At 42.4% G+C, this 18,508-nt stretch overlaps 1 protein-coding gene across 3 annotated transcripts; it reads left to right on the top strand.

Moving 5' to 3' along the window:
- Positions 1–849: 849 nt before the first annotated feature.
- Positions 850–16,306, top strand: scaf11 (SR-related CTD-associated factor 11). Of its 3 annotated transcripts, none has more exons than XM_084910314.1 (15): positions 850–1,031; positions 5,694–5,740; positions 5,866–6,011; positions 6,756–6,833; positions 7,197–7,276; positions 7,387–7,466; positions 7,555–7,592; positions 7,687–7,757; positions 9,211–9,336; positions 10,753–10,853; positions 11,539–13,842; positions 14,281–14,609; positions 14,751–14,924; positions 15,034–15,153; positions 15,483–16,306. In XM_084910314.1, the coding sequence occupies exons 2-15, from the start codon at positions 5,722–5,724 to the stop codon at positions 15,576–15,578; spliced, it is 3,762 nt and encodes a 1,253-aa protein (XP_084766440.1). In that variant the 5' UTR covers positions 850–1,031; positions 5,694–5,721; the 3' UTR covers positions 15,579–16,306. The 3 variants fall into 3 exon arrangements, with proteins under 3 accessions (XP_084766440.1, XP_084766439.1, XP_084766441.1); XM_084910313.1 differs by having other exon boundaries at positions 6,750–6,833; XM_084910315.1 differs by lacking the exons at positions 15,034–15,153; positions 15,483–16,306 and having other exon boundaries at positions 6,750–6,833; positions 14,281–14,319; positions 14,400–14,609.
- The last annotated feature ends 2,202 nt before the right edge of the window (positions 16,307–18,508 follow it).

Raw genomic sequence — 18,508 nt, 5'->3', positions numbered from 1 at the left:
TTTCTAGTCCAAAGACAAAATGACAGAAAACAAAATGACAGATGAGACTGTAATTTATTTTCAGAAGTTTCAGTGGGTGGGCAGATGTTTCCTCGGAGTGTGCAGCCACACCCCAGCTCATCCATAAACACACCTCTGCTCCCTGCTATAAAGTTTCAGTCAGTTAGAAAGTGCTGGCAGTGTTTTGACTGTTGTGGTCTTTGTTACAAACAAATAATCTCATTTCAGTCAAGGTTGCGTGATTATAAGCACAGAATTTGTGGTTGTTTAAAATTTCTGGCTTATACCTACATTTGTTTTTACTACTAGCACATGCTCTGCCTCAGGTAACATTAAGCGAGTAAGCAATGGTTTGTGTAGATGTGTGTTTTTCTAAAGTAGGCGGGCAGAGAAATAGACTACTGTGTAAAAACAGACATCTGTACACTGCTATTATGTTGTTTTCATCAGACTGGACAGAGTCAGTATAAAATGTATCTTTGATAGGACCTGGGACTTTGGACTAACTCCACCACACACTAAACTTCAGCTCTCTGTTTACTGCATCATGACTTATCATGTGTGCTTGATTGTATGTAAGTTTCATATGTATTTATTCACGTTTTAAATTATAGTAAGAGTGTTATTATAATTGTGTACTGATTTATTTGGCTTAATCATTTGGAGTTATTGGATTAATGAGATAAATCGGCAATATAGGCGAAAATCCCTATAACTTCAAAGAAAGCGTAAGTGAATGCTGAAAAAAGTCTGCTTTCTCATCCACCTGTTGCTGCTTCTCTTTCCATGTAAATAAATGCCAGATAGAAGGTAGTCGCTTTGTAATATTCGGCGGTTCCCATAGGGGGCGCCAACGGCACCAACTCGCAGCCCGACTGCAAGACATGTGGCTGGGACTTTCGGAAAGCTACACTCGCTCTTTAGTCCAAAACAATTCCCAGATTGTGTGACTGGTCAGCATTCCCTAGCAGGAGTTTGCACGCTAAAAAGCCGTTTACTAGGCGCAAACCAGCCGCAGCTGCGCTCAAACGGTGAGTAACGACACCTGACGTTAGCTAAGCGGAGCTAGCTGCTAGGAGGCTAAAAGCAACGTAAGCAGGTGCTGTTGTTCAAAGCCGCTAGTTAGCTCTCAGCTAAACTCGCTAGCTAACTTGTGACCTTCAGTACAATCATCGTGGCTGATATTAAACGGTAGTTAGCCTTATTTACTGCCGTGCTAACAGTCTGCTAGCTCCAAATTTAGCTGTGTTTTTAGCTAGCATAGCTCGCTAGCTAACCAACAACAACCGTGTTGTGGCCGTCGTGTTGGCACTGGTTGAACAAGTTGGAGCTAATTTTGTGTCTCCAGCAGCCAGGCCGTACTGGCAAAAACACGCAACAAGCTTTTCGAATACCCCACCTTTTACTGATGCAGTACGACTTTTAAACTAAGTTAGCATTTACATTTAAAAGACTGACTTTCAAGCTGCCTTCGGGCTTCGCAGTTAACCGGTGTTCCGAGTGGAAACACTTGAAATGGCCTGTGTTGACTTCGTTTGTTTGAATTGTTCAGTAATGCGGCTGTGTTCTTAGTCCGTTGCAGGGGCTTCAGCTAAACAAATTAGAAGTGTTCATATTTGGAGGATAGGAATTTCCAGACTGATTCGGGGTCAGTTATGGGAGACTCTCAGAAGTGTGGTGGCCTGGCGGAGTTGGGTTTGTTCACAGTGACTCAGGCTGTTAGTTACACTCAAGTGTGCGTTCAGGACATTGAAGCCTGAAGGCTACAAACATTCCTTCAACTGATAGACGCTATAACATGGACTTGGTCAAAAATCTTGTCTGTACCTGTTTGTATTGGTTTTAGGCAACTGTTACCCAACCAAGCATGCCGGAATAAATCAAATCTAAACCATTTCACTTTCACTTCTTGGTCTGAGTGCAACACAATCTATAGTGGTGATTGTAACTAACAGTAGTAGGTTTGTAATAGTAAAGTAGTGAAAATTCCCTCATCAGTTCCAAAAATACATCTACCACGCCAAGATATCAGACCAAATGAGCACAACACAGATGAATATTATGGAGTAATTTAAAAAAAAAAAAAAGGGGGGGGGATTCCTTGTTGCTTTAATTGTGTCTGTGGGGCCTTTAATGAACCTTTCACTCTCTCACCCCTGTTGTGGCAAAAAAGTGATTTCCGGTATTTGCCGGCCCCCCCCCCCCAAAAAAAAAAAGAAAAAAGAAAAAGAAAGAAAGATTGCTTGTATTCAGACAGTTGTCACTGACTTGTCCTGTAATTTGTGAAACCTGTCAAACCCTATGTCATGAATGATACCAAGTCATTTTGAGCCACAAACAACATTCCTGTCACAAGGTAGAAGCTGCAGTTATTTTTTTTGAAAGTGGGTTTTATACATCCTTCATTCACCTAAACAGTCTTATTTACATTAAAAAATGTATTTTTATAAGAGTGATCTGACCAAGAGGGCAGCAGAAATTGCAACAAATATAACATAATAGTTGTATAAACATATTTTAAGTGATATATTATCCCTCCATGAACCCTGATGACTACAGTCTTTTTTACTAATATAAGAAAAGACATTACACATAAAAACAGAAATCACTTTTTGGCACGAGGCCTTTCTCACTAGAACGGTAACAATGAAACTTACGAGAAATACAAATCTGTACCATGTCACAACTGATAAAACACATTTAGCTTTTGACAGTCCCACCGATATGTTGTTATTGCATTTTTGGGTATCATATTGTTATTGACTGAGTTTTGATTGGTTAGTTCTTACAACACTTATTAGAATTTCCGATTTTACATTGTTAGATAGATTATTGCTTTAATACACATCTTATTTAAAAATAGATGTGAATTGCAAAAGTAGTTTTTTCCACTTGACAGGTGTGACTAAGCTACAATCTTTTTGCAATAGATATTCAGTTCTTTAATGGTACTCCACCTTTTTTTCTTTTTAGTTCTATTACAGCAGTAGAGGGGTGTATTATCTGTGATTAGGTCATATTGCACAGTGGCCATTTTTCTTCTGATAAATTATTTATTCAGGGATTTCAGCGAAAGTATTGTATTCTCTGTTTAGGAATTATTTTAGTGACTGACAAGCAGTTTCATTGGCATGTGAGGCTTATCGCTTTGTTATTTCAAAAGAAATAAAGGAGATAAAATCTGGGGTAGATTGTGGCCCCAATAAAGTGCAAGATAACTTCATAATCTGTAGCCAAGTCGAGAGCAGCCGAGAAACGGGGTCACTACTGTTTATTGATGGTGTGACTGCTGATAGAAGTGGCAGGAGGAGTTGTGAGTGTACAGAGCTGTACGCTCTGCTCAGATTGCGTCAAATGCTGTAAAACTGATGAGGCAGTGCTTCACAGTGCAAATGGATAATGACCCAAAGCATACTGCAAAAGCAACCCAAGAGTTTGTCAAGACAAAGAAATGGGATATTCTTCAATTTCATTTAATCACCTTAACGCAACAGTTACTGATGACAAAACTGAAGGCAGAGAGACCCACAAACACACAGCAGCTGAAGGTGGCTACAGTAAAAGCCTGATAGAGTATCTGGGAAGTATTAGGACTATGTATAAAAATGGTTGTAATTCCTGAACAGTTAATCCAGTACTTCTGCTAAACCCCTTGAACTCAAGCTGAAAGTCAGCACTTCAGTCACGTCTTGATTGTATTGTTAAGACTTTAGCAACTTTACTTCTCCTACTTTACTGCTTCCAATCCAATCCAGTACTCTAACTGTACTCTTAAAAAAACTACTTGTGCTATTATTTGAGAGAATCAACTCTCTCAAACTCAAAGTTTTAATCAATAAGACAGTCAAACAAGTTTTGATCGTCTCAGTAAAAAAAACAACTCAAAAGTTCACAGAAAGTGTCACCATTCACTCAGTCTCTACAGTTATTAGTGGGATGCATTTAACTTCCACTCCTTATAAATACACCTTGGCTTTGGGATCTGCTCATACAAAGTACGGATCCCTCTGTGTTAGATCAACAAACTGTTTTCTTTACTGAGAGGAATAGACGGTGAATCATTCTTTGATCTGCAAGGCAACATCTGCCTCCGCAGGCATGTTTCATTCTGGACTGCTTTATGCTTTATACTTATGCTTAGCATTAAGATTCCTTATTCACTTATGCTGTTTTTTGATGGTCATGCTTGATTCTCCTTTTTCTGCCGTCTGTTTTGATTAAATATTAAAGGTACAGCCCTTAAATGGTTCCAGTATTTTTTGTCAGATAGGAGTTTCTCTGGCCAGGCTGCGTTTATTCGTGTTTTAGTATCTATTGATTGCTGATTTAGCGATTTAGCACACCTGCTCATGCACGAAGAGTTGAGCTGATACATGAGAAGCAATGACGATGTTAACTGAATTGAATCCAGCTAAGTCAAAGCTTTGTGTTAAGTGGTAAACCTGTGATAATATGATGAGAGAGTGAGAGGGAAAGAGCCATTGACCGAGCTTTTCAGTCTTGTTAACTCTCTTGAACACAGTGTTCATTCACAAATTTGCTGTGAAGACACAAAGAAATGTTTTTGTTGTGTGATAACATGCAAACTCTGCATGCAAACATTTGGAGGCACCGTTCTCAGACACGGATCGATGCAGAGCCATGAAAGATGCCAACCTCAAATGAGCCACTGAAAATCGTGGTTGTTGTTGGTTCTTGTCAGTCTCATTATAAAGCGCGTTGCTTTGTGTGCGGGACTGGAACGCTTTTAGTCCTTGTTTTTTTTTTTTCTTCCCTCTGTAAAATAGGACAGTGTTAAAGCATTCTCTCTCTCTCTCTCTCTCTCTCTCTCTCTCTCTCTCTCTCTCTCTCTCTCTCTCAGTCCTGGAACCAGCTAATGGGCCCTAAAAATATATACAGAACTTTGTAAAAATGTGATGGCAGTGTAAATCACACAAGCTCAGGTTGAAACTTGTCATAAAGATTTCTACTTTAGTGTTGCTTATTCTGCAGAATATGTGTTGTGTGAAAGTGGCAGTTTGATGACTCATGGGTAGACTTGCTGTATTTCCACCAAGCTGATGTTGCATTGACAGATTTTGTTTTTGTGTAAGACTGAATAAATGTGCATTTAAAAGTGAATGTACCTCTTCCAGAAAGGACAGTATCCTTTAATTGTATTGCGCAAAGCCATGTGCAGGATGTTGATCCAGCATAATGTAATCATCCTAAAACGTAAATATACCTGCATGTCTCTATTCTGCAGCATGAACCAGGTTTGATGTGCACAGTTGATTCCCAGAGAAAACTGAGCTTGGACATCATTGCTTATTTCTAAAATAAGAAAGAGGTTTACCTCAATCTTGTCTTATATTGTTTAGAGCCAGGTGGGAGTTTTTCTCTGCAGTTCATTTGTATTTTTTACTATTTATTTGTCAAAATTCAAGGGACCTGCTAGTAGGAAGTGTCTGACAGGTTTGTTCAGAGGATTTGATAAAAATGCAAATCTTTAACAAAGACGCTTCATAGTAAACTGATAACTGATAACTAAGGCTGTTTATCTACCATTAACCTTCTGAGGGGGAAAAAAAGAGATTGTTTTGTTACATGCTACATTCAGTATCTTGCAGTATCTAACCTGATGATGTCATAAGCTGTGCCCCTTTCTTTCCTATCAGCAACTCTTCATTTCTGTCACCTTCCCTCTGTTGTAGTGGGGATCACGACAGCCAGGGGCCAGACATGATTGGAGCTGGAAGCGGTGAGAAATTTTAACCTTCGTTTAGCTGCATGTTGCATAAACATAGCAGACTCTATTTTTTTTAAGACTGATTGGTGTAAGTAAATATTTTTCATACTTGTGTGTGTCCTCTGCGGCGTATACAGGCGGCCAGGGCCCGCCTGATGGGGCAGACGGCGAGGAGGCGGAGAGGTGTCCTATCTGCCTGGGCGTCCTGGCTGGAGGCGAACTCGCCATGCCTGATAGCTGCTGCCATGTCTTCTGCCTCAGATGCCTCCTCACATGGGCAGAGGTGACACTCAGTGCCACTACTATATTAGCGTTATCTAAGTGGAAGTGATTTTAGGTCATGTCATGTGTAGTGAACAATTATATATCTGGTCTGTCTGTGAATTAATCACTATATTCTGTCTTAGATCCAGAATGATATTTTAATGAGTATTAGTGCATTGACAACAAAGGTGACTTGGGATGTGAGAAAGCAACCAATGCCATCAAAGCCCGGTTTGATGTGCTAAAACTGGCTTTCTGTTTGTTAATGTTGGCTAACGTTACCTGCTAGCAAAGACACATATCAGCGTAACAGCTAGCAGGCTAACCTTAGTTTACTCCCTCACTAAAGTTGTTGCAGGCAAAATGTTACCTGAAGCTCCTTATAACAAGTTTTTGTTGTGCTGGGTGTTTGTTGACATTAGTGATTAGTGGATTTTTGAGCTACATTTAGCTAGTGTTGCTCACCTTTGACACTGGGCCCCGGTCCACATGCTGTTGGAGGAAACCAGGGAAGTTGGGGAAGGTCTGATGATTTTAGTTATATTTATTCTCTTTAAACTTGGCAGTAAAAAGCCTTGAGTACAGAGGGAAAAGTTCAAAGGTGTTAGCAATGATATTCTTGTCCCAGTACTCATGCCAAAAATAGCATCTAGTGATTTCCCTCATGTCAGACTGGAAAAGCCCGTAAGCCTTTAAGCATGCATGCCTTTCATTCGTATTAGTGTACTAATGATGTTTTGTTTGCTTTAATTTGAAGCTGCAGATGGCTCCTTCCTGCCCCGTGGATAGAAGACCTTTCAGTCATGTTTACAGATGGGACAGGATTCTCGGCTGTGTGCAGGTCAATGTGCTGTTTTCTTTGTTTACTGCTGTTGTTTTAAGCTTTGTTGAAATTTCCTGTGCTGTAAAGCTGAGACACCCGCTGCCTCCTGTTAACGAGAAATACGGAGCGTTATTTTCCCGTGATGTCAGTTTATTTGATGTGTATTTAAGAAGAATTTTAACAGCTGAAAAAATTTTTGGTGGAAGTGGTTTTGGGGTAGCCTGAGATTGACCTAGAAGGTATAGCCAGCAGTCAAAATTAGTTTTGTTTCCAAGTCACATGTAGGCCAGCTGTCAAGCCACCACACAGCCTCACATGACTTTTGTCTTTATATGTACTTAAAAAATAAATAAATAAATAAACATACTTCTATCCTCAAAGGTCCCTCTGAGGAAGCGACTGTCTCAAAGTGATGCTGAGAACTGCTGCTGTAGAAACCCTGAACAAAAAGTCTGTCTCAAGTGAGTGTTAGACTGTTTCTTTCTTAACATTACTGGGTCGCCTCTTAGGCCGGCCCTTGCCATTTGACTGTGAGTGCAACCAAGAACTGATAAAATGGTTATCTTTTCAGAAGCAAGCCCACAAGAAGGTTGAGACGGCAAAAGGTGGAGAGGACTGCAGGCGCTAAAACAAAAGGACTTGTGAGGAAATGTATGTTTAGAGCGCTTCTGCCCCAGAAATGTGGCTAGCCTTTTCTCGCATTGTGTCAGCAATCTCACATCTTTAAATGTGTTTATAGGTAACGATGAGGATCCCTCCTCACTGAGCAGAAAAAAGGTAACTGCTTTGTTTTTTTTTTTTATCTGTCCCACTCGCATGTTTCACTGTTAGGTTTGATGTCACTGTTGATTCTTTGCATTTCTCTCTTCAGGTGAGAGGAACAGACTGCTGTACGTGGTCACCTCCTCCCTGTGTTTCATTAGTTACGTCAGCACAGGACGTGTAAGTGACACTGATTTAATGAAATAATATGTTAGTAGTTTTTTTTTTATAGTTTGTACTCTTTGTCAGGATTTTTATAAAAGGTCCTTACAGCGATCATGTTTAAAGTGCGCTCAGTCAAAAAATTGGGTTGAATTCTAAACATAGTAGGTGGATCTTTAAAAAGTTTTATGGTATTAAACACATTAACATTAAAAGTTATTAGTGGAGTCACTGCACAAAACTCCAGCACACAGTGCCTCTTTGACATATTGCATGCATTAACGTCTTGCTGTTTTAGAAACAGGCCAGACTATGTTTCACATTCTATGTCAGTAAGGCTTTATTGATAGGACAGCTCTGGACAACTTCATTCACGTGCAGTGATGAATTATTGTGCTAACTGTGCACTATTAACATGTCACCTAAACAACCAAAGGTTGACTTTTTATGTGTAAGCAGGATTAACTGTAAGAGTAGACTGATACATTGTAGCTTAACAGTTTTAGCTCATGTCTTTAAAAATAGAAAAAATAAAAAACTTACAAAATTCTCGATGCTGGCAGAGGGTCTCCTGAGGCTGCAGTGTATAGATGGAAACCCTGAAAACGATAAAGAAAACATCCTTACCAACTCCGTCAGTGGAACTGTTTTATTCCCGTGGTTTTCAACCCACTGGGGATAGAGCAACTGAAGGTGGAAACATCAGGGAAACTAAGATGAATAAACATTGATTTTGTAATGTGCTGACCTTCAATTCACTCAAATTTGACTTCAGGCAGACATGCCAGAAAAAGTTGGTGTTTGGATATGGAAAGGTGCAAGTTTAATGACACTCCTGAAGAAAACCACAACTTGTGGTGGTTAAAACTGGTGCCTGAAAGCGTTTCTGAAACTCCCCACAATGCGTGTGGAAGAGGTTTCAGTTCGGATATCGTTTGGAGCGCCAGTGATTTTTTTTTTTCTTTTCACACTGATAAACAAGTTGGAAAAATGTTGTTAAATTTAACCACATACTTTAGCTTCTTGCTTTTATTTTTGAACTATCATCAGTATATTACATGAAAATTAGACAGATGTTTTTACATTTGTGTTTCCATGGTGATCTTGGTCATCACTGCATCATAAAGTGGTATTGAGGAGCACTTAAAAAGTCAGGGATTTAACTTGTAAAATTATCTGTAAGTATAGACCTTTTTATAGATATAAAGTCTGCTTCTTCTAAGAATAGGTAACATCAAATAATTGACAGATTACAGTTTAGACCTAACTTTAACTGTAGAAACCAAAATATCTCATGTTCAGAAGCAGGACGGCAGGTCAGATGGGTAAATCTGCTTCTGAACATGAGATATTTTGGGTACCTGGGAACCATTTATTTTGGACTTTAACTTTACATTTACATTTGAAATTCAAATTAGTGCTGTGTAGAAAGCACTTTTGTAACTCTTACCCTGCTTTCACTGTCCTTCAGTGCAGATCCTGAGTGGCTGGCAGAAGATATACCATATGACACTGGACTCAAGCAGTGCAAGCCCCAGGTGCAGCACTGTCCCTGGCTCTCTCCTGCTGCTCCCATCCCTGCTAATGGCACCTCAAGGTAATAAAATTCCCACTGCTGTGACCGTTTTCACAAACTGACAACATCTTTCATTAGATCCTATCCACAGCCTCAGTTTGACACTCGTGGTTTAGTCTGTCAGTCAGGACTATAGAACAGCGCACACAAGTACCGTATTTCCCGGACTACAAAGCGCACCTTAATATTAGCCACACAAGCTAAAATCAGGGGAAAATCCTGTTTTGTACATACATTAGCCGCACCTGACTAAAAGCCGCAGGTGTTTCAATGTTGACTTATCATATGTAAGAGAATATGCACAAAGCGAATTGTCAGGAAAGAGATGGCTGTTTGGAGACACACCCCTTTTATTAATATTTTGAAAAACAAGTTATGGGTACATATTTACATAACTTTTTAGGTAGCGGTAGCGGCTACTGTACAAGTAGCAGTAATTACAAGTACGAAACATGTACTGTGCTTCATAAATGAGTAACAAATGTAGTACATAACAATAACCTACAGCACACCAGAAAAATAGATTCGGACTACCTTTTAGGCTCAGGTGCAGCGACACGGCTTTAACAAGAAGAAAAGTCAGTCATTCACCACCATCTTTCTCTTCTTCCTGCGCACTAAAACCACCAAAGTCCTCTTCTCCAGTGTCGGAAATGAACAGGCTCAGGATGGCTTCGTCATCCACTCTCAGCTTCTTTCCTTCGTTGTCACTTTCAAAACCAAACAAATCCTCGTTGTCAGTGTCAGAGTCGAACACCCTCAGAAGGGCCGTGGCGGTGTCCTCCTCTCCATCATGCAGCAGTCCAGCCCTTCGAAATCCGTTGGTGATCATGGATGTTTTCACACTTTTCCACGCTGTCAGATTCCACCGGTGGAGTTGAGCATAACTTGCTTTTCGCAAGTTTATTGCCGCTCGTCATCCACGCCTCCCGCTGAACACGTAGCGCTACTTTGAAGTTTGTTTTTCGCGCTACTTGTACGGCACTATGTTGCCTGGCGGATGGACATGTGACCAACATACCACTGTGTGTCTGATCACATGCCCATCCGCCAGGCAACGTAGTGCCGTACAACAGCGGAACAAACAAAACAAATCGTCTTACGATATGACAAAAATCATGGACAATCCATAGAAAAGCCGCACCTGACTAAAAGCCGCAGGGTTCAAAGCTTGTGCAAAAAGTAGCGGCTTATAGCCCGACAATTACGGTAATTGTCCTGAGTATAAAACACAGGAGCTTTAAAACTGCACACTGAAATATTTCATTTGGTAAATTCTTGAAAAGTTTGTTTTGGTAACATTGATTGGTGTCCATTCAAACAGAACATTAGAATGAGTTCTTCTTTGGGTTTTTGGGACTTTAAAATTGTGCAAAAGTAGGAATGAAGAACGCACTGAGATAAAATCTGACCTCTAGCTGTTTGTTGGTTTTACAGGCAGAGTTTCCATGGAACCAGTTGGAATCACAACACGTTTCCATTTGGATTTGGCTCATTTCCATTTACCTCCAGCTCACCGTTCACCCCGAGCAACTTTGGTGAGACACATCCGACACAGTTGACTTTTTTTCTATGATCATGGTGAACATGTCTCGTTTAGTTAGACTAGTACTTTGATAGCGTTCCATTCGTACACATGATACAGAGCTTTATTCTTTTCTGTTAAATGTTTATGCAAATACTGCCTACACTGTCACACAGTGATGGCAATATGGATTTCAGTTTTTTTGAACCACTGACTTTAGTGGATAACCTGCTCTGCCCCCACATTTAATGTTTGCTACAAAGTTCAAACACTTTGTGTTAAAAGGGAGTTTTTCACTGTTGCCAAGTTCTTTCTCATTTTGATATTTTGATTTATTGATTAGCATTCAAATATCTCAGTGAATACAGAATAAAGATTACCACAAAGCAAGAAAGCACGAGACAAGGCTAATCTAAAGGTATTGGCTGAAGCATATGCTTATTACGCCAACCAGACAATCCTCATAGGGGATTGTCTGTTTGTTGGGGTTTTCTGTTTAATGTTGTACGGTCTCTAGGTGACTGTAGTGACTGTGTGGATGGATGAAATGCAGAAGAACCATTAAAGTCTTGAACTAGATATCAATAAGAAGTAAAATCAAATGACTGTATTCAAACGGCAGCTGCTGTTCATAGGAAACACTGGACCAAAATAATAGTGAATCACAGGCTTCTATAACCAGTCTCTCTCCCGTGTAGTGTTTCAGGGTGTTGTCTGCGCCATCACGTGTCCCAAAGGAGGAGAGAAGAGAGGTGGCCGAGCTTCAACCTCCAAAGCCCCCACCAAAGAGACAGAGTCTCTACCGTCGAGACGATCAGGACGCAACAGCAGCAAAACTCAAGAAGAGACTCCTGCATCTGACCCTTCAACACCTCCACAGTCCAGTTTGTCAGACTCCGACTCATCTGCTAGCCAGTCCACAAGGCCTGGCAAGGCTTCTCAGGTGCCGGCCAAGAGGAAAGGGAAACGAGTGACAAACCGAAAGGCTAGCGGCAAACGGAAAGCTACAACGAGAAAAAAAAGCTCTCCGGAAGTTGTTAACAGTCCAGCAGCTAGCGAGGAGGAAGCACAGGAGGACGCAGTGGAAGAGGCATGTGAGGAAGCGCAGGAGGAAGCACAGGTAGAGGCACAGGAAGCATCACAGGAGGAGGAAAATGACGTGAGTCAAAACAGGGAGGAGGAAGAGGAGGAAGAAGAGGAAGATAAAACTGAACAGGAGCAGGATGGAAGTCACTCAGAACAGCAGCAGTCTGACGCTGAAGATGGTCTCAATGAGGAACAGGATGGTTTCAATTCCTCTGATGAGCAGGGAGCCGGAGGAGCTATGAATGATGTGGGACAGGAGAGTGAGGAAGCTCAGGAACAAAGTGATGAACACGAGCAAGAAGAGAAAGCCGACGAAGGTGAGAGTGACATCTCATGTCCCTCAGGATCAGCTGTTAGCAGCCCTGGTTTGTGCTCTGAAGGAGTCGAGAGCAAAAAAGAGAAGGAAGAGCAGGCCAGTCCAGTTTCCTCTGGAGAAAAGCATCCAGAGGAAAGGACTTCGCCATCCCCATCCCACTCCTCCACCCAGAATGCTCTGGAAGATGTAGTGTCTCCACAGTGTGACGAGCAGGATGATGAAATGGACATTTGTGCAGTGTCAGAAGATGCCAACAATGAAGAATCTTCAAAGAAAGTGAAGGCTGAATCATGTGGGAGTTTACCACAACCTGGTTCTCCCTCTGCTCGAGAGGAAAATGTAGCTGACCAAGAAGCGAAAGCTTCAGAGGTCATTGAGGCAGAAATGCTGGCATCAATAGAGCATTCGGGAGTCGACAACTCTGTGGAAGGATCCAAGGATGACACAAGTGTTGTCCCCATGGACTGCAGTTCACCCACGAGCGAGCAAGGGAACAGCCCTGTTTTGGAACCTCCGAGTGAGACTGCTTCCCCTGCTCCTGTAGAACCACCTCCTACAACTTCTGAAAGCCACGTCACCAAAGATGAAGGCGCCAAGGACAAAAGGGAGAGAGACAGGAGCCAAGAGAGGAAGAATGGCAAGCAGCGGCGATCTCGCTTCCACTCTCCAACTTCCACGTGGTCACCTAAGAGGGACTCAAAGAGAGAAACATGCAGATGTTCACGGTCTAGAGAACGTGACAGCAGCCCTTCCCCGAGGCGCTCTTCACGGGCTCGCAGCAGAGAAAGAGACAGGGACCGGGATGGAGACAGAGACTATTCTAGGAGAGATCGTAGTCGGGACAGAAGGAGGCGACGGTCCCGCTCAAGATCCCGGTCAAGGTCCCGGTCTAGATCTCGATCTAGAACAAGATCACACAGACGAGGGCCCAGCCCTGAATGGTCGACATCTAGAGAGCAGTCTCCTCAGAGGAAGGAGCGTAGAAGCTGGAGATCTGGAGCCGGTGGTGGGTCTGGCAGTGAAGGACGGAGGTATCATGGCAGCGCTGGCCACTTTGAAAATGGTGTTCCTGCAGAAAGTTCTCCTGATCGCCAGAGCTCAGACAATCCCGATTGGGTTACAGAAAAGATTCGAGGAGATGCTGATGGAAGGAACCGGGACTTCGGGTACAGCAGCAGCTCACGCTGGGAAGACCATCGTGGAAGTGGTGGGAACAGAGGAGAACAACGAAGTCGAGGGGGCCCTGGAGGGTTTGATCGTGGCCGGGGCGGAGGACGTGGTGGTGGCAACCGCAACTTTTACAACCAACAGGAAGAAATGTCTGACAGCCGCTGGCAGTCGAGGAACAACTTCTCAGGTACAGGCAACAATTCAGGGAACGACGCATACAGCCGCTTCAATGAAAACCGAGGCGGCGGGCGCAGGAAAGAGCCTGAGCCAGGCGAGCCTATGGTTGACCGCTCAGGCTGGTCCTCTGCATCCAGCTGGGCTGTCAGGAGGACACTGCCTGCAGATGTTCAAGACTATTACTCAAAAAGGGAGAGAGGCCCGGGCACGTGGAGCCGGCAGGAGGAAGAGCAGCAGCCACCAGCTGCAGCAGGTGAGACCTCTTTATTTTGTCGATACACCTCCAAAAAATCAGGCATCACTGTGTTGTCTGCACTGCAGAGTTGAAAAGTAAAGAAGCATGCTATACATTATGGTGGTATGTGTTGAATATTCTCTTTGAGCCAACGAGAAGAAGATAATTTTAGTTCATGTGTGAGGAGAGAACAACTAGAAATTACCCCCAGGTATCTGCACTCTATTTGATTTAGAGGAAACTGTGATTTCTTTGAAGTTAATTTATTCCTTTGAAAGTCTCACAGCATCTATTTTTGATATAAGGCGGCTCTTTTCATTCTGCCTTCTGCGAATCCTGTCCTGCACTTTTTTATATAAACCTACGTGAATAAGCACAGACAGAGTTTTATTTAGCCTCTCACATTCACTGTCCCCTCACATTTTTTCATTATTATTTGTGGTCCTTGTTCTCCAGATCCTCCAAAAAGCGATCCTCCTCTCCAGGCAGTCCCCGGTAATGCTCCGGTGCCTCTGATGAACGTGATTCCACCTCATCCTCCGCAGCTTAATGTTATTCATCACTACCCCATGCAGGCCCCACGAGGAGCCCTGCCGGTCAGCTTGCAGCCTGCAGCACCCTATGCCATGCCTCCTCAGGTCCCCATGCATCTCCACCCTGCTGTGCCGCTGCTGCAGGTGCCCGCTGTGGGTGCTCAGGGCCTCCCACCTCCTCCTCCACCACCTCCACCAATGCAGCAAGGCAGCCAGACGGCAGCGGTTCAGCCAGACGGCCACGCTGCACAGGTATGGTAGTCTTGGGCAGGATTAGTTTCCAATTCCTGAATGTCTAATGTTTTTATTTATTTATTTTATAAATGGGCACAATAACTGTCTCCAAGCAGTTCTTCCCATAATTCTCTCTGTGATTTTTCCATTTTGCTTTAGATGGCCAATACCAAGGTGAGTTTTGTGAAACCAGCATTGCTTCCAACCCCAACCAAAGCTGGGGTTGTAGCAGTGACACAAGGCCAGCCGGCACCAAGCCAGGCGCTGCCATCCTCTACAACTCAGCCCGGCCAGCATAACAAGGCCCAGGCTGACAGCTCCAAAAAAGAAAAGGTAACTGATCTGTCACTCCATCAAAGGTCATTCAGTAAAGTTTTTTTTCTTCTCTGCCCTTTTCTGTTTGTTGTCTTTTGGATAATCCAAGTTCCTCTTACTGTTGCAGAAACAACAGATCCAAGAGAAAGCTATAAATGAAGTGAAGACAGCCATCAAACCATTTTACCAAAAGAAGGAGATTACAAAGGAGGAGTACAAGGAGATTGTGCGCAAGGCAGTAGAGAAGGTAAACCCTCAGATTTCTTTTACTGTCATCTGCATTTTTAATGCAATCAGAGCCCAATACACGGCCTTTAAATTATATTGAATACAGACACCTAGCTGTGTGGTAACCAGGTGTAATGTTCACACAAACTCTGAGAGCAGCTAGCTTATTATTATTATTGTTATCATTATTGAGTGTATTTGCCAACAGTTGCTGCTAACATTAGGTATTTTTGGTTTTGTGAAGGCCAAATAAAAGCCCGCTGCTTTTTAAAACAACCACATACAGACTGTTACATTTAGGGATCAGTATTTCCTGAATTTATGTGTTTGGCTTTTCTTCCACTTCAGGTGTGTCACAGCAAGAGTGGGGAGGTGAACTCTGGTAAGGTGGCCAACCTGGTGAAGGCCTACGTGGACAAATACAAGCATGCCCGCAAGAAATGAAACGTCGCCCTGCTGCTGAGGTGGCAAAAGCCCTCAAAGACCCATTGAGCTGCTCAAGTGCAATTTCTTCTCCTTGGAATTTGGCCTCCGAGCTGAAAGATGATGGAGAGCCAGCTTTTTTTCCCCTTTTCTTTTTTTGATATCTCTACCTTTTATTGAATGATGAAGATTTTTTTCTATAGATTTTCATATTTTGTCAGAAAAGAACAACCCAATCAGAAATTGTAATGCAAGAGCCCTTTATTTTGCATAGATCATGTGACTTGGGAACTACTGTAAAGAGCGCAGGCTAGTGTGGGGAGAGGGGGTGGGTGGGGTGGATGATGTTAAAGATGCACCACTCAGTGAAAGACATTTCCAGGGTGCCGGCTGGTACAACGAATTTCTCTGTTAGGGCATCTTGATCGCTTCTGAACTGAATATTGTCAGTGTCCTTTTTTAAATGTTAAATAATATTTCAGATGAGATCCTAGTTTATTGCCTTTATCAATCTGTGTGGCCCAGTGATGGGCTGGAATCTAATGAACGTGATTGTAATCAGGGCCCTGATTGGACCCAAACTGGGTTAACCAATCAGCAGTGAGTGTATAATGTGAGCTGTAGCTCCTGGGTGGGAGGGGGTAGTTTAGAAACTCCACCCCCTTGCTTGAATGTGTAATAAGTGTCTGAGTATACATGAACTGTGGAAGCTATCCAGAGAGTAGTTGAATAAATTAGCTGCCTCCTAACGTGCTTCTGTGTGTTTGTCACAGGAGTTGCATGAAAGACTTCCTGTTAGAGCGCCGGGTCACTGTAAGATTTAATTGCAGGCTACACGGTGTGACATGAATCTAATAAACAATATCAAGGTAGATATATGTAGAGTGACCAACAGCGTTGGTGCGTTCATGGTCGTTGGAGAACAGCGTGACGTGAAGAGAAATGCTCTGTTTCTTAGGTTTCTTTTACGGTACTGTGCAAAAGTCTAGAGCCAACAATGTACTGAAACATGTGTAGACATACATGGATACATACTGGGTCTAAACAAAAAAGCTGACTGTGAGTCTGACTGTTCCAGTGTCTTTTTCTGTCTTTGCTTTTACTGTATTAGCAGTGTGTTTGGGATCATCATCATGATGGAACAGGAACATCACCAACACCACTGGCTGACAAGCACCCCAAAACCAAAGCCTCCCCCGTGTTTTACACGTGGTTGTAGACACTCACTGTTTTATCCTGTCTGCGCTTAGTGACAATAATTTAAAGCAGGAATGTGGAATTAACATCTCAATAAGACCTGATTTTCAGTCCAGCTCTTGAGTAATTTGGCATACCCTCAGTCTTTTCTCCCTGTTTCCCTTCCCTGTTTCTAATGAGGTGTAAGTGAACAGTAGACGGATGGATTTTTCTTTTAAGGACATGACTTTCAGAATACTGTTCCTCTGCTGTAGATCAGTTTTTAGGCTTTCCTTAAGTCTTCTTTGGCTGCTTTTGTTCGCCACGTGTCAAATTTCCTCAAATTTGTAGAAGGACACACTAAACGTCTGTGTCCCCTTATATCGACTGGGATTTGCCAATTTTTCAGCTGCTAGCGATACTATTTTTCCTGTTTTTTTTTTTTTTTTTTTGTTTTTTTTTTTGTTTCATTTTGGGGGGTTTTTGGGCTGTCAAATGGTTTCATCTTTTCAGCTTTATAGATAGACTAAAGAAATTGGGGAAAATGTCTTTTTGCAACAGGCTGCAAGTATCTAAGTGCTTAAAGAAGTTAAAATGGGTTCTTTGCTAAGTTGTCTGTTACTCTGTAGACACAACACTGGTTCATCCCTTGAGTTATGCTTGAATAATTCATAATAATTCATTTTCAGAGGAATGTTAAAGCATTCCTCTGAAAATGGTCAGGTACAAGGACTGGACTGACCTCTGCAGTGCTGTTGCTAATGACTGCTTTTAACAAAATTACAATGCAGTCTGGCTCTTTGGAAACAAGATTTTTGCACAGTACTGTAAAACAGTCACACATTAGATTAGATTAGATAAAACTTTATTAATCCCTCGGGTGGGTTCCTCCGGGAAATTCGGTTTCCAATAGCACAGACAGAAGTTAGAGAATGTGAGCAGCAGATATATATATATATATATATATATATATATATATATATATATATATAAATATATATATATATATATATATATATATATATATATATATATATAAATACAGAGTATACAAAAGGGATAAATAGAATAAATAGGAATAAGAATGCAAGGGAATTGCACATTTCACAGTATTGTGAGTCTATTGCACTGTTGGATATTAAAAAGTATTGCACAGTGAAAAGGCACTACAGCTTAGTTGTCCCCCCCCCCCTCCTTTGTCCTCCTGTTTCCCCTCCCTCTCCCCTCCAGAGAGGAATTAAACAGTTTGATAGCGTGTGGGACAAAGGAGTTTTTAAGTCTGTTGGTTCTTGTCTTTGGGAGAAGCAACCTGTCACTGAACAGACTCCTCTGGTTGTTTATGGCCGTGTGCAGAGGATGCCCAGCATTGTCCATAATGTCCAGCAGTTTCTTTTGTGTCCTTTTCTCTGCCACTGTCACCAGAGTGTCCAGCTTCATGCCGACCACAGAGCCAGCCTGGATGAGTCCTTCTTTGCTGTGCTGCTCACCCAGCACACCACAACATAGAACAGTACTCCAGCAACCACAGACTGGTAAAACATCCTCAGGAGCTTCCTGCAGATGTTGAAGGACCTCAGCCTCCTGAGGAAGTACAGTCTGCTTTGGCCTTTTTTATACAAGTGCTCTGTGTTGCATGACCAGTCCATCTTGTCCACCCTCAGCCCGAGGTACTTGTATGCGTTGACCACCTCCACCTCCTCTCTCTCTGTCTGAACTGGCAGTGGACCTGGTCTGGACCTCCCGAAGTCCACAACCAGTTCCTTGGTCTTTGAGGT

The sequence above is a fragment of the Perissodus microlepis genome, chromosome 17 (genome assembly GCF_051167445.1).
Source record: "Perissodus microlepis isolate ML-2025 ecotype Zambia chromosome 17, ASM5116744v1, whole genome shotgun sequence".
Classification (NCBI taxonomy): Eukaryota; Metazoa; Chordata; class Actinopteri; order Cichliformes; family Cichlidae; genus Perissodus; species Perissodus microlepis.
This window is presented reverse-complemented; position numbering and strand designations above follow the sequence as displayed.